Source organism: Eutrigla gurnardus (assembly GCF_963514095.1).
Source record: "Eutrigla gurnardus genome assembly, chromosome: 3".
Lineage (NCBI taxonomy): Eukaryota > Metazoa > Chordata > Actinopteri > Perciformes > Triglidae > Eutrigla > Eutrigla gurnardus.
The window spans coordinates 27350424-27367204 of record NC_139917.1 but is presented as its reverse complement, the minus strand read 5'-3'; the positions used below and the strand labels follow the sequence as shown (position 1 = coordinate 27367204).

Below are 16781 nucleotides of genomic sequence, written 5' to 3'. Positions count from 1 at the left end.
TATATAATAATATAATAAATGTATTCAACATTAGATTTGTTAAATGGGTTGAAACCAACCGTTAGTAACAAAAAAGCTTTTTCAGCTGTAGAAGGAAGTGTTTGTGAAAACATGGGTTCTTTACCGTTAAACATACTGTAATGCCTTTTTTTTGTCATTTAGCCACGAGCTGTGTTTTGCTTCAGTTTGAAATGTTGCCAGAAGAAACAAAGCAAATTAGATCAAATAATCATCATAAATCATCTGGTTTGGAGCAATTCAAATTGGTTCCAGAGAAAAACACAGCCATGTCCAGCTACTCCAGACCAGAAACACCAGTGAAATACAACTTCACAGGAAGTAAGACACCCATGTCTGATGACTCCCGGTCGGAAACAAGCTGCTTCACAGGAAATAAACCCAAGTCACGTAGCGGATCCCACAAAAGTTGGATTTGAATTGGCAATTTTAAAGCCTCGTTTTTTCCATACATTTCCATACAACTTTTCTAACGTTATACTTCAAAATGCACATTCAAATATGGAAACGATGTCCTCTAAAGGACTTTGAGGTGAAAACAACGCAGTGTCAGCCCTGCAGAATCACATTGACCCTGAGCGGACTCCTACCACTTTTAATATGCCTGAGTGGTGCTATGACCACCTATACAACGCTGATCCGAGGTCATTCCTGTGTGACGAGATCGGAGAGGGAAAATCTGCAACACTTTGGGTCCTTTTTTTGTTTCCGGCTTCAGGTTGCTGTTTGATTATTACCAAACCTAATAAGTTCAAGGTAACAGTCAGGAATGTGTGAAATACGCATCGTCTTAAAGAGAAACTGGCTTTTCGGCCCAGAACTCTACGTCAACCTGCGTTAATGCTCTGTTATATACTCTATCATGTCAAACGTCTCCTTATTGTGGGGAGGATGGGGACAACAAACCAGAGCCTTTTTACAATATGCAGTACAATGGAGCGCACAGCAACAAATGCAAATGAATCTCTTAACACCCAAAATATTTGCATACCATCGAATGTACTACTTTGTGGTCTTTGTTTTGGCCGTACGACTCCGCGAGTCTGAGCTTAACGTCGGCAGCATCCTTTCAGCTGGAGCGACAGGAATCTAAGCCCGTTATATCCGGGATTCTGTCGCTGGCGGCTTATTACACTGGGATTTGGCAAATTAACAGTCACGAGATTTGGACGACCAAGTTGTCGAAGGTCAAAGCAAAATTTCCAAATTGCATTTGCAGATGAGATCGTTATAATTTCCCTGAAGATCAGCGTCAGGTAACAGAGCTGTATTAAGGGGAATAATGTGATTCTTCTCCCTGAGAGACGGATGATCGTGTCGGGGTTCGGGTGCCCGCTACACTACATTTACATTTAGGGCATTTAGCGGACGCTTTTGTCCGAAGCGACTTACAGTTAGTACATTTGTCAAAAGAAAGAAACCACAACATATCATTGCCGATAAACTAAGAGCTAAAAAATAGAAACAAGTGTTAGGTCTTCGTCTGAGTAAAGCAGTAGCTGTTCAGCAAACATACCTTAAAGTGATGGTTCGGAGTAAAATGCACCCTAGGTAATTTCCACCATGACATCCAGCCAAATACCCCCTCAGAAGCATTTTTAGCGATGGTCAACATTGGTCAAGATAGGGCGATCAGCCGAATGGCATAGTACTAGCGTGATGGTACAGTGTGTATATCTCGTAAATTACCCCACTAATAATGCATGGAATGTTACCAAACTTCTGCAGTAGTACACATAGGGTCTGTACTCACAAAACGAGGCATTTGAAAATTTGTAAGTACACCAGGAGTTTATTTAAAAGAACATTTGTCTGATAGCTTCTATCCTCTGCTGCTAACGCTACCGCTGCATCGACGCTACTTCCGTGTTTACCCAGCTGTTGCCGTCACACGAGTTTTACGCGAGAGTATGAAAAAGTTTCACAGAATTTTTATAAATGCTTGTATTATCAGGTCAACACTTGTCATCACTTGTTGACCTGATGTTGTTAGTGGGTCATGCTATGCAGAGTCGAGGTGAAGTCTGAACAGGTGAGTCTTGAGCACTAGCATGCTCCGCTATTTGAAGTCTTGTCACAAAACAGTTGAGGAGGTGACTTTGCATTTGGCAGCCGTGCTGGTATTCTGAGAGATGTTCGTGTGTGACCCTGGCGAGGGAACAAGGCTTCTTCTTCTTTGGTTTCCTTGACTTCTTTTTGAACGGTGGTTAATTTGTCGGCCCGCGTGAGTCCGTTTCATTAATTGTCCTGTAATTGATCGTAGAAGATGTTAATGTGCCATGTGGTCCGAGTGGAGTCCAAATGGTTTTTTAGGCATTAAGACATTTCCCGGTGGCCGATTCGGCCTGAACAGTTGGCTCGATTAGCGCTGATATCGCACGCAAGGAATGAGTTGAAGAAGACGAAGAAAGAACAATAGTCAAAACAGTGGTGTGATTTATTTAAAAACATTTTTTTGAAATAATACCTAGTTATGTTGATAAAGTTACGTTGATCAGTGTATCAACCATCGCAACCATCGGGACACTTTTGTGCTGTTTGCTTTACAGACTATAAACTTAGATTGTTGTCGGCTTTTTTCAATGAACGCACAAGAAAATAGACGGAAACAATGAAATAATACAACTGTTCACATCTCTTCTTTGTTAACATTTTCATTAAAAAGACAAAAAAAAGACAAACTGAAATTTGGATTCTTGTTTTTTATACAAGGAAATTTAAATTATGATGTGCTGTTGCCATAGTCCTACGAGTGTTAAAAATTATTATTATTGTTATATTTAAACCTTTAAATATAAAAATGTGTATTGTCTGAAGAAGACTTAAACATTAAGTTCAGTTTCATACTGATACTAAACCTGCAGACACTCGTTAAGGATGTTATTTCAATCTAAACCACATTTACACTTAAATGACGGTGACATTACCAGGACAACATAATGACTGCCGGCGGACAGGGAATGACCTTTGGGTGTCTTTCATTACACTCTAGTAATTAATATGCAAAATTGTAATTCTTCATGCGTACGGCCCGATCGTAATGATCTCGACCGTTTGTGATATTAAGTCAAGGTGAAGAGATGACCACGCATCTGTTCGTCTTTGTTCCAACCGTCCGATATTTCAAAATAAAAGCATGACGGAGAGTAAACAGTGTGGTTGTTGAGGTTTGTACAGTATAAATGTGTGTGTGCACGACTTCCTCAAAGAGAGAGAGAGGGAGAGAGACTATGCTATGTCATGGAGGATGTCTTCTCCTCCAGCGAGCCCAGTTAACACTATTAATGGCTTCCCAGCATGTCCGAAAGCTGTCTTGCTCCCTCATTAGGAGAAAGTGTCACTGCCTGGACCTTTGCTCAAAGGGACCCCGGCTGTGAACTGAAACATAGCAGACCACGATCCCCTACTGGGGCCGCCCCTGAGCGTCTCTCTCTCTCTCTCTCTCTCTCTCTGTCTCGCTTTCTTTCTTTCTTTGGCTTTAAACCCATCCATCATTGCTTTCCCCCTGTTTTATCCAGGACCCGAGGAGGACTTCTTAATTAGTGCAGTCATTAAAAGTAAAAATAAAAATAAAAAAATCGGACAAAGACGTTGCAGAGGCATTTCACTAATTCCACATTCAGATGCCATCCTGCCTCCATCGAAGGGATGGATTGGACACTCTGAATGTTCCACTTTGTAATGAAAAGAGCTAAAAATAGCCAGCCACTAATTTTTTATACAATGATTTATCCATTTGAAAAGCCATCAAGACTTCCTGAATTCCCTTTGAGACGTGGATGTGGTGGTACAGTGTGTGAGGAGAGGAACTCCATCTGCCTTTAGTTTAAATGGCAGCTCTCGTAGGTTTAATGTACAATAACAGGATCCATCTACTGTTAGTAGACTATAAGTCACTATCACCAGATTTATGAAGCATGATGTCTGTGCATGAACTGACAAGTGTAATGAGTACACTGAACAGTGTGATCGACTTGTTTGATTTGCTTTAAACAGCTGGCAACGATACACACATACACACACACACACACACACACACACACACACACACAATATAATATGTTCATATTATACATTCATCTCGAGACATGCAGGCAGACTTCAGAGCGGTTTGTTTTCTTAGGAACAGAAATTAATCGCTGCAGTCCGCCTGCCTCTCTGGTTGCAAACAGAATTATGTGCATTTAAATTGTCAAAGTCACTTTATTAAGTTTAACATTCACACTTCACAAGCATTTTCCCAGCTAGGAGGAACTGTGAAGCTTTTCTGCTTTACAAAATAACGGCAACATTTCCAGCATTTTTGTCATTAACGTTAGAGGCATTAGACGTGTTGTAATGTTTTATTATAATAACTCACAACTCATTTATTTTAAAAGCTATTTCAAAATTGTAATCTGCAAGTAATCTCCATGTATTAGTAATCTGATTTAATCAAAATGAATTGGTAATCTGATTACATTGCAACTCAATGTTACGCAACAGTTTATTGATTCCATCTTTTCTTTTCTGTTAACAGTTTCCTTTTTTAAACTTTTAAGTGTAGCGATCAGGTTTCCTCTTGCCTGATCGCTACTCTCTACCATGCTCCGTGCTACGCTAACTACTGCTTTTTACATCATGCATGATATTAATGTTACAACGCAAGCACATTTCCCAAACTGTGATCTGATTACGTCCTTTTTTTTTCTGTAACTAACAGAATCCCTTTTTGTCCTGTTTATGTAATGTGACGTTGAAACGCCAACGGGAGCACAAAGCCAGGAAAGAAGGTCGACCAGACACAGGTCCAACTCATCAGGGTGGGGGAGGCATTTAGACAGGCAGCACACAATGACAAGGTGAGTTTTTCAAAATAAAACAGGAAACATAAAACTTACTTCCCTTGTTTTCCTGCATTAAATTAGAAGACTACAGTGCTGGTTGCCCGGCAACCTCCCCGTGAAGACGACTATGCTCGACTGTTGTTTGTTGTTGCAGCACGTAACTTCCACTTAATTCACATTTTGGTTTGTGTGAGTTAAGCAGAGGAGATGCAACACTTCTCAGAATGAGCTCAGTGGTGTGATTGCATACAAAGTCAATTAAAGGACGCAAGTACACGACTTTGGAAAAGAAAAACGTTTAACTTGAGTGGAGAATGTGCACTTCTAGGCTTAATGAGTCGAACTATGAACAGAGAGGTGGAACACAACATTCACAGTACCGTACCTTGGCTTCTGGGTGAGGGTTTGGTATGTTTTGTTGACTCAAATACTGGCATCTTCTCAATAAAAAATAATAAATCATAGAAATGTCTTTAATGTAAATGGAACCCAATTTCCGCCAAATCCAATAATCCCCAAAAATACTTCTGATTCTGTTATCCTTCATCAACTACATATGGATTTATCTTTAGATGGTATATATGTATTTTGGAGAAAGTCTGGTTCACTGTTTTCCTGTGCTCCAGTGTTTGGCTTACCAGCTTTCACCCTTCATGATATTAATATTATAACTCAATATTACGGTAAGCAAAATGTTGAAGTGTTCTTTGAAAGTAGCGTCCTGCTTTGACCTGTGAGCAACGTAAATCACAGAGAGCAGCTAACCTGAGCAGCAAACACGGCTGAATCAGCATCCATGCCTTCACTCCCACTCAACCTCAGTTACAGTACGAGAAGGAAGGATTCTTCTTAATTTCTTATGTACAGTTTGAGTCGATCTGCTTACTTGCTTGTAGCTAAATAGCTCGATAAATTCCAGCTAAATGACCCTCTTCTAATGTAATTGCAGTAATTGCCTTTTTGGCGTCGGTGTGATAATGACCTTTGCTGCTCAGCAAGCTTTCACGTTCGTTCTGGCACATCGTCTGCTTCATTTTAATATTATGAAAACATAATAGCCTTGAAAAACAAACGCCCTGTTTCAGTTCCAGAGCGGGCACGAATAGCCTGCAAAGTTAGACTTGTTCCGTCTTTGCTCACAGACAATCAGAAGTTAACTTATCTTCAGTTATTCTCTACTCTAAGAGTTTATGATATTACGGTAAATTATTGAAAACAATATGGACATCTGAAGCTGTTCATTTTAGAATCTGGCTCTGTTGACATCCAGTGTTTCTCCCCAAAATGCGATGTTATTTATTTGTGCACATTAATTAGCATTAATGCTTAACAACATCGGCGCCCTCCGAGTGCCGCCGTCACCTGATTCCCACGCCGACCTGCACACCTGCTTCCTGTCGCATAATTAGTCTGCTTCTGCGAAGCCAGAGCACCGGAACGACAGAAGCAGAAGGAAAAAAAAGGCTTCCGAGTTGTCAGACTTGATAGCAAACTGATCTTAGTCCTTTCACCTTGTGTCTTTTTAAGCTCATTATTTTTTACCCAATTCATTGGCTTAAAACGACAGTTGGTACAAAACGCTGCTGCTCAGCTCACCTCTGGGTTCGTCTCCTTATACCGGCTCCTAGTTAGTTAGTTAGCTCGTTAGTTAGCTCGTTAGTTAAGATTGATTTTAAAGTGTTATCGCTCACTTTTGAAATTTTAGCCTGGCAACTAAAGCATAAGCCTGACCAGCTTTCAATGCATCGACATTTAGTGATAGATATATAGATACTGAAAGGAAAATCAGTCTATGTTGGATCACACTAATATCATATTGGCCTTCCCAATGGTGTTGGTGGATATACACAATAAATGTGATGATTTTAATGTTTTGAATGAATTACATTTTCAATGTTAACATGGACTGTGAAATTAGAAGTTTATTAGACACATGGAAGTCAAGTTTCTTTCAACTATTATGTTGAAATTGTTCTCAGTGTGAAAGCTTTTGTAAATATTTTTATTCCTATCGACTCTTATCCATTTTGTTGTTGGTACTTTGGCCTTGTTTTCCATTTTATCTGCCTTGTTTGCTTGTATTGTATTTTGTGAAGCACTTTTTCTTCACAGTTATTAAGAAAAGTGCTAAGTACATCCAGTTTTTTATTTGTTTTTCAGAAGTTGCATGGCCTTTATTTGAGTCCAGCAGGCTCCGGTTGATGATCGCTGACCTCTTTGATGGGACCAACTCTTTCATTCATCGCGGTAAGACAAACCCTGAGTTTCTCCCTACATGTCTCCGCCTTTTTCCAGAATCTGAACCAACTGTGAAAACATGTGCCGTCCTTTCCTCGTCAACCTAATCGATATGGAAATAAAAGTGATTCTAGCAGCTTATCGTCGGGAGAGGATTTTGATTACTTAGAAGGAAATGACCATTTTTCCTACCGATCACATATCTAAACAATAATCTCCAACATTTTCAACATTTATATCGCGGACATAATGCAGATTCTTTGCAGAGCTCTTTAGATTTTTTGTCAACGGGAGATTTATGAAATGTTTAAGGACATTTCTGTGTTGAAATAGACGCTTATATTTACTGTTTAATATGTGAAATATGATTAAAATCATATGCCTTGGTCTACGTATTTGCGTATATTCTTATGCTTAATTTTCAACTGAGGCCACTTTCTTTTTGTGCCTGTGGGATTACACCTACATGAAAATAATTAATTGTTCATTGCGCTGCTTTGTGAACTACGGGAGACGATCCCCTGTCACCTGCACCGTAGATAGCATTGCTAACCGTTACACCACAGAGTCGCTTGATGGAGTTGAACATAAAGACTTATCACCGTTAGATCAATCTACTGTTTCATTCAGTTCTACACATTAAGTCGGGCCGTAAACTTCTGCCACGCAAACTGTCTCTACTTTGTTGCAGCTACGTTGGCTTTCTAAGGATGAGCTCGTTTTCTACATAAACACTCAGTAATATCTAATGACGCTCTCCCGGTTGCCATGGTGAATCGTAGTATCGGAGCTCCATTGATGATGGCTTCATAGAGTCGGCAGGCACGCGCGTAACTCAGAGTTTACATACTCAGAGTTGACTGAACTAATTCAAAACCACTGTTCTGAAACCAAAAACTCTGAGTTTGACAGCTCAGAGTTGGTCAACTCAGAGTTCAGGGTAAGACTCAGAGTTTGTTGAACCTGCTTTGTGAAACGGACCCCAGGTCCATTCACAACACCTGACATCACACACACACACAGACAATCCATGAAGCCGTCCGTATCAATGACACATTTCTGTCTTTCCTGTTTCATAAAATGTGGTAATGTTGGGTTTTTACGGTGGGCAGCTTTTACACCTGGGCCTGAAAAGAAAATGCTGAATAAGCATTTCTCTGGTTCCTTTTGGAGGACTGAAACGGGGCGGTCCTTCGGGGGAATTATGAGGATCTGGCCTCTGAAATGGGACACAGCCTAAGCACATGTGGAGATGGGATGGATCTGCCGACTATGCAGTTATTTTTTTCTAAAAAAGGGAACTTGCTGCTCCTGACATGATTAAGTGTATTATCCACGCGACCACGAGGACGACGGACATTAATTCATCTCGCCATCATTTGACATTGACAGAACTTCAGTGAGGCAGAACGCTCCTTTTCTCCTTTTGCCTCGTCCCTGGGCTGTTAATTGTTTTATGATCGTCACGGTCGAAGAGAGTTCATCAGATTTCATGTTAGATTCCTGACTCTAGCATCAACATCAGCTGACACGATGTGTCTCTATTAGCTTTTCTGTGTAAACACACACACACACACACACACACACACACACACACAAAGACATACAGGGAATTACATGCGACCCAGATAACCTTTCGTGCCTACACTTCTAAAAATAGCTGCCGACATTAAATGAAATATGACTGCACTTCAATGTAAATAATGCAACGTGTGGTTAAAGACATGTAGACGGCCATGTTGTCCTTACAGACGCAGCTCGACACAACTATTAATTTCCATTTGCTTCACAGATGTTTGGTTTTCATGGGTTGACTTTTGTTATGCAGAATATTTAATATCCTGTTGGCCTTTTAATATTTGATACATAGGAGACACTGCAGACATAAGGCACTGTAGCACCCTCCGTACTTCAATATCAATACATTTTTATACATACAATATAAATATAAATACATTTTATTTTACACTTGATGAGTCGATATTCAGCTTAAAGATCCAATTGACCAAGTCCAGTCAAAACCACAACGGTTGTGAAATGAGGTTTAAGCAAAGAGCAAGTTTTTCAGAAAAAGGCTTTTAGGAAAAGCGGGAAATAAAGAAGAAAGGAGCTTCTTCATAAAGCCATCATTGGCTTTTATGAACGATTAAAACAGCTCATGAGGAGTCTTAACACTTCCATGTACACTACTGATTCAAAAGTGAATTATCGGCACGTTCCCACCAGTCTCTTCGTCCTCTGCTCGCGGGGGTTGATTGGCACGAAGATAGTGTGAAGTACAAGTTGAGTTAAGAGGAAACCAAAACACACAAAATCACAAAATCACCATGCCTTCGCCTGATTTCTTTATGTGTGAAAGGCTTTAACGTACAGTATTGTAGTATGTATCTCTGTGTGTGTGTGTGTGTGTGTGTGTGTGTGTGTGTGTCTGAGCTACACACCAAGGTCAGAGTTGTGTTGCAGATAATGACATCACCTGCAAAGTGATTTTTAAATAAAATCTAATTATCCCACACGGTAAAAGTAGTATCACACTAATTAGGGCGCGTTGGTCTCACCTAACTCGATTAAGACATCAACGGGAACATTTCCCCTGGCAGGTGTTCCTCCAGAACGGAGAGCTGGAAACCTCGGAGGCATGAAGGAACGCCAGGATGGTCTAAGAGCCGACGGTTCCTCCAACATGAGTCAGCGTCGTGCCCTTCCTGGCAGCATCCTGCCATAAAATAATCAAACACGGCACCGTACACACACATAAAAAACAAAGATATCTTCTCTATCACAGTCATTTCCCTACACAAATCTAATCTCCTCTGATATTTGTGTCTGCATGGACACGCTAGGTTTCTCAAGCTGAACTCTCAAATGTCACCGTGAGTCAGAATGAAAAAGTTAAAATGTGACACCACCGATCCTTAAATGTGAAGATCATTTGCTGTTTGATCAGAAAAATGTCACGCAACACCACATTTGAAGTCATGTTTTATATTCCAGTCCCGATAACAGAACACATGATTGCTTTGTCTTCAAATCTTAATATTGAGACGATGAATGAAATTCACAATTCAAATTTCACAGCTTTGACCTGCTCGCTGCAGGAGGAAAGAACGGTTCTGAGAGCGAACCAGAACAGGTTGTGAGCAGTAAAAAGCAACACAATGAAGAGTTGATGGGAGCTGCAGGTTCATCACACCAACACACTCGTTGGAGCCTCATAAAAAACATTAAATCACAACAGCTTCAGTGGTTTTGTTTGCGTAGCCGTTGATTTTTCTGTTTTGTATTTAAGTTTGCTGAATTTTAAATGTAATAGAACCTGCAGCAGGGAATCAGTCGAGGGTAGTGGAGAGCGGAGGGTAGCTACTTTTGCTGATTGAAGACCCCAGAATGTGAATTAGCAGAGGTTTTATGCAGCTTTTAATCCTGCCTGTGAGAAAGTGTTTCGGCCGGGATCGGTGCCAGACAGGAGGGTCTACAGATAAAAACTGGGCATCAGCATCGCAGTGGGAAGAGAAACCCATCCGTCCAGATGGTCTGACTGAGACTGTTGGTGTATATTAAGACGAGGAATGGCTCGTATCAATCCTTGAGGTGGCCTAAGTAATGCTTGGACACCCCTCCTCGCTACTTAAAACAAATTCATTTTGGGGTTGGACTCGAGCCAAAGGAGCATTTTACTCAAAATTATGGAATAAGCCAACTTACTCCCAAAGTGGTCAGTGTTCCTAAGCTTCAAGTTATAACTCTAGATCCTCCTTTAGCGTCGTTTGGCACTTGTCCGTTTTTGTTCGTTAACTAATAAACTTTAAAAAAAAAAAACCTACCTGGTTTAGTTTCGGAATAGTACTTCAAAAGGGCCACATGATGCAGGAATGTTACGTAACATTACATAAACTGTAACATGGTTGAGCAGGTTACACTGAGCATTAATAGTAATGTTATGTAACGTTACATAATAATAAGAAGGCTACGTTACATAAGCGACGTATTGTGAAAGTGACAGTGTTACGTTGGTTTTTACAACAGGGACACAAACACCGGTCACCTGGGTGAAAGTCTTGGCTCTTTATACCACACAACCTGACTTCCTCCTTTGATGAGAAGGTCACTGACATAGTGAAACAATATAAAAGTTTTACATTTTCTTATAGACCCTCCAAAATAAAATAAAAAAGGCTGTTTCTTTGTTCTAAGGGACTGTTCGTTGTATGTTTTAAGACCCACTGGACCCCCCCTATTTTCCTCCGGTGGTCCATTCCATAAATGTGAAATGTGTATTTTGCAATCACATATAAGCCTGTGTGACTTCAGTGCCATGTTATGAAAAGGCAACATAATGTTGCTACTTCAGCTGTCAACAAGGTTTTTGAGAGAAACAAACCTGAATGTGAACAATATACTCTCCAGTGTTTGCTGACGCTTTTCAATGAAAGCAACACATTTCAACATCCATTATGGAAAACATGAAGGGTGCACAATGCTGGGTTGTTCTTAGAGTGGAGACTGTTACGTCCCTGTATGGCTCAGGGATAAAGGGAGTAACATTAAATTAAGTAGACCGGGTGTAAAGGAGGGGAAAAACACAAAGGGTAACGGCAAAAACACTGTTTAGTCAAGGCGCTATCGTTCTAACAAAACGGTCCGTCATAGCTCAGATGCTCAGACTTCTGCATGCCAGCCCACTGGCAACTTATAGTAGTTGCCTAATTGGCAAGTAGCCTCAGGTGTGGCGCTCCACACACTGCCGAGGAGGAGGGGGAGGATGAGGGTGTCACCTGAATGGGACAATAAAACAGCACTAAACACACCCACAGCACTGGGGCTGTAACAGACAAAGAGTGAAAAGCTTCTGTCCACTGTTGCCTATACATTCTGAAATCTCTGTAATGATACAACATAAGCTTTTTCTCTTCCGTCCATAGATGTCTCTCAGTTTCCCCCCATGCACCGAAGAAGGTAAGTGAAAACAACTTCCATTATTGGTTGAAAGCCGAAGACAGCAAGGAGGAAAAAACTGTGAGAGAATAACCGAATGAGGTGGGAAGTGAAGATGCTGTTCTTGGCGGAAAAGGATGAAATAAAAATATACTGTCGAGCAGTAAAAAGAAGTGGAAATGGTTTCCTGTCATTTCCTTCTTGAAAAGAAGATTCACTTCGGGCAAGTGGCTCATTGTCATGCTGCTGGATATTCTGGAAAAACTCCTGTCATTTAGCACAGAAGTGGAGGATTGGTGTGCTTTGAAAATGCTCAGAGATATTTGATTTTTGTCTGGTCTCATAGCACCAGGCTGCTGGTCACCTCTTTTCAACGCTTTCCTCATGTCGTTCTATGTCCCTCTACCAGCGGTGAGATCATTGTGATGTCCTCTCCGTTGTCGTCCTCCAACTATGGAGTGCAGTGTTTTCCTGAACCGGCTTCAGCAGTTCTGGGAGCTTTCAGGGGGTCCAGGCCGAATCCTCGGTGGACTCTGTCTCAGAGTCCACCGGAACTCTGGAAGCACAGAGCTGCCTTATCCACAATCTTAGACATCTTTGATTGGGACTCGGAGCCAAAACAGACACAGTGGCACCTTCCAGATGATATCAGCTTTTCATTTTTCATTTTTACAGACATCACTGAGATGCCAGCGATAAAAATAAGAGGAAAACTCTTTTGTATTAGGGGTTGGTTGGAAAAAGAAAACTGTGAAAAGAACAACCTCCAACCAAGGACCTTTCTCAGGTGACCTAAGTACATCTTTGATCATGTGCTTGTGCTTGACGAAGACCATTTCAAGACGATTACATTTGGCTTGTTAAGAAGTGAAGATGTTGAAACATTTCCATGGCATCGACTGTTTTCTTTGACAACTCTATGTTCCAAATTCTAATGTGGAGAGTGAGATGAGAATGAAGCTAGCTAGCTAACGTTAAACGTGTTTATCTCTTGTCCTGCATCGTCAGATCTCCACAGCGCTGTGTCAGCAGAAAGAAAGGTCTGCACATTCTGGTATAGGAGAGAAAATATACTCTGGCTTGTTTGTATTCCTTTAAACCAATCACAATCGTCTTGGGGGAGCAAAACCCAGCAAGCAATGATTCCCTTGCGAAATTGAATTGATTTTTACAGTTTAAAGCTACATGGACAGTGGACATGAATAGATATTTCTGTAAATATGGCAGTTTAGCCAAACATGCTGAGGTCAGCGTGATCACAAAGTGACCTTTGGGGCAGCAGTTGCCTCGGTCCGCCATGTTGGATTGCAGATAGCAGGGAGGAAGCGCCGGCTGAAATAGACGGCCAGCGGTGGACGTACGCCCACAGAGAGTGAGTCACACTAATACCTGATGAAATGACGTGAATGGCGCCGTGGCCGGTCATTGAAATTCATCAATCATTTTTTATTTATGTGAATACTTGAGCACTTCTAGAGATAAAAATAAGCAGCCCACCAGGCTCCCGGGCCCGTGGTTGAGAATAGCTGATGCAGAGCGTATGTTTTGACCATTTAGTTCACCAGTTTTTATACGAGCTAACAACACCAATGACATTACTCCGTTGTACGTCGAGTGAATAAATATTGCAAAGATGTGTTCAGTGTCTGAACATTATCGGAGAACATTGAGATCCCTCCTGTCAGAGTCTCAGATTGCAGAGCTTCCCTGAAGCCAGTGTCTTGTTGTGTTCTGCTCTCTGAAGGATGTGCTAGAGCTTTGATCCACGGCCTTGACACAGTTACGGCCACGTTCCATTTCCTTTTCTTGGCATTGAATAGGTTGTGTAAGACAGGCCTAAATCAGCGCCATCGCTCACACCAACACCTGACTTCTCTCTGCTTTATTGTTGTACATCCCGGGCTATAAAACATCTTTGGGCCCAGATTACAGTATAAACTCTGTTTGAGGGGCAGCGTAAATCCCAGGGATTTTTACATTTGCTCATCCGCAAACCCATTCAGTCCTTCCCCTGCCACACACAGCTCTCGGGATTAAACAGAAGGGGGGCAGGGAGTCTGCCGGGAGCCGGCTCTTTCAGCTTTCTCTTTGAGGATGAATGGTCAGCGGCCGTTATGTAAGCCAAGTGGATTTTCAAATGCATAGTTGAGCCGTTCTCCTCTGTGAGACATGATGCCTTTGTCTGTGTTCCACTAGCGGGGTTGCCCATGCACGCGATGCAACACGCAAGCAAACAGTGATGTACAAATACTGCTATACAGTCCTGGCCTGCATGCAGCGCAGTGTCCTTCAGCTGCTCGCTTCAGTGTTGAACTGCCACACAAACAAGACACCTGTGTGACACAGGGGGGAATGCCTGAAATTAGGCCTTATCATACTGGATTTTATATTCCAATACCCTTTTTTCAGCCTGATACCGATTCTAATACCTCAACTGATTGAGAACTGATCCCATACCAGCCATTGCTTTGGGAAGTACACCTTTATGAGAACCGTTGGACCGTGCAAAGTTATGAATCAGGAATACCGAATGCATTTAAAGAATTTAAATAAACTCACATTCAGGAGTTAATTGGACACGGGACTAAAGCAGATTGTCCATCAATATATATCCGATTTTATTTTGCATTTGAACAATTCCTGCATATCCATGCATACAGTATAATGAGCTCACAGGGTGAGAGAGAGAGAGCAAGAGAGAGAGAGAGAGACAGAGAGATGAAAATATATATTCCACTTAATGTATTGCAGGGTATAATAACACAGCAGCAACTCACATTGCTTGCACTCAATTAGTGTTACAGTGTCACAAATGAGGTTATTTAAATTGTTTAACTTTATTTATAAAAGTCTGGTTATAGTTTCAACCAAGTTATTGTGGATTTTTTTTATTTTTTATTTTTATTGGCCTGTTAAAGTGTTTTCATTTAACCGGAACCTGATATATCTTACCGTATATATCTACATGACAGTTCATACAAAATAAATACTTGTTTAATGCATGATACATTTATATCATCACCGTAAACATGAAAACAAAACAGACATCATATATTTACTGTACTACGGGTACTGCAGAGTCAAAACGAGAGTGCTTGATAAAAGACGAAGATAATATGCACCCCTCTTTTTTTCCTGTGATAGTTCAGAGGTCGGGTAGCACCATATGACAGTCTGTGGACACTTCCCCACTTTAGAAGCTGTTTCATATTCATATTTGGTATTTTCTCACCTTTTTTTTTTACTCTTTTTTTGTGTTTTACTCTCAGTCACAGTATACCTTCCACGTCTGTTTCGTGTTTCTCTGATTGGTGGATCAGACAGAGTCCACCTTGACCTGGTTATTGTTGGTCATGAGCGGCGACGGCTTGCTCTTGAGCCGCTCCACCGCGTCGTTGGAGCTGTCCTGGAGGAAGATGCGTGCCGTGCACACCGACACCACGATGCGCTTGTACTCGCGCCGGAAGTTCTGGTTCAGCACGCCGTACACGATGGCGTTAAGGCAGCTGTTAAAGTAGGCCATGAAGTAGCTGGCCACGAATAACCACTCGGGGATGAGGGGGACCACCACCTCAGGCCGGATCGCCACCGCCAGGCCGATGAAGTTGAGCGGCGCCCAGCAGACGGCGAAGAGCACGAACACCACGAACATGGTGACAAAGTTCCTCACGTCGTGTGGCGTGAGCTTGGGCCGGTTGTCTGGCTTCACCCGCCTCCTCACCTGTATGACCAGTATCCAAATGCGCAGGTAGCAGTACGTGACAATCATGATGGGCAAAATGAAGTGGAAGAACACCACGGCGATGGTGTACGCCGAGCTGGCCGACTGCTCGAAGGTGCACGAGTAGACCCGCGGGTCGTACTGCAGTGAGCCCACGAACAGGTTGGGCACGATGGCCACCACGGTCAGCGCCCAGATCAGCATCACATAGCACACGGAGTTCTTGTCACTGTACAGCCGGTCGTACTTGAGGCTGTGGCAGATGTAGCAGTAGCGGTTGATGGCGATGCCGGTGATGTTGAAGATGGAGCCGATGACGCTGACGCCCATGAGGAAGCCGCTGATCTGGCAGTGGACGTAGCCCAGGTTCCAGCCATTGTGGAAGATGGAGGTGAGGACCAGAGGGTACGGGTAGATGGCCACCACGAGGTCCGCCACCGCCAGGCTCACCACAAAGATGTTCCCTGCAGACACACGGGAGAGACAAGGGGAGGACACATGAGTCACTGACAAGCAGAAGCAGATTGGTCATCCAGACGAACGAGACAAAGAGAGCGTGAGTGATTGTACCGTGAGGATGCCAATTCATCCACTCAGAAACTCAGTTTGGATTATCTGCCTGAGAAAAGACTGTTTAGCTTGTTTTAGCATATTTGATTATCCACCCCTCCCCCCTCTTTCTGGCAGCCATTTGTTTCCCTATGGAGAAAGCAACAACACAAAACAAGTAGAGGAGAAATGTTATAGAGGGCATTGTAATGCATATCATATCACCCACAGGTTTTCTGATGGGACAGGAAATCCTAATTTGGGCAATGAAGTGGAGCGATAATTGCATTATCACTGAAGATGCTCCATGTGACGTTGTAAAGTTCAAGGCTCTTCAAAGCAAAGATTTCAAAGTAAAAGTAATTTGTATGTCACTTGTAAATATGCTGAAAACATGCAAAAACTACAAGCACAATCCTTTACAAAGATCCGCTTTCTTTTGGTTGCTGCCTTGGTTACATAAGCCGCGAGGGAAGCGCCTCGAGGCCAGATCT

At 42.1% G+C, this 16781-nt stretch overlaps 1 protein-coding gene across 1 annotated transcript in view; it reads right to left on the bottom strand.

Annotated features, from left to right (window-relative positions):
- Positions 1–14609: 14609 nt before the first annotated feature.
- mtnr1aa (melatonin receptor 1A a) overlaps positions 14610–16781 on the bottom strand; it is a 33926-nt gene continuing 31754 nt past the window's right edge. The window contains exon 2 of the mRNA XM_084005956.1: positions 14610–16202. Coding sequence (XP_083862082.1) covers positions 15334–16202 — 869 coding nt within the window. The 3' untranslated portion in view covers positions 14610–15333. The remainder of the gene's footprint in view (positions 16203–16781) is intronic.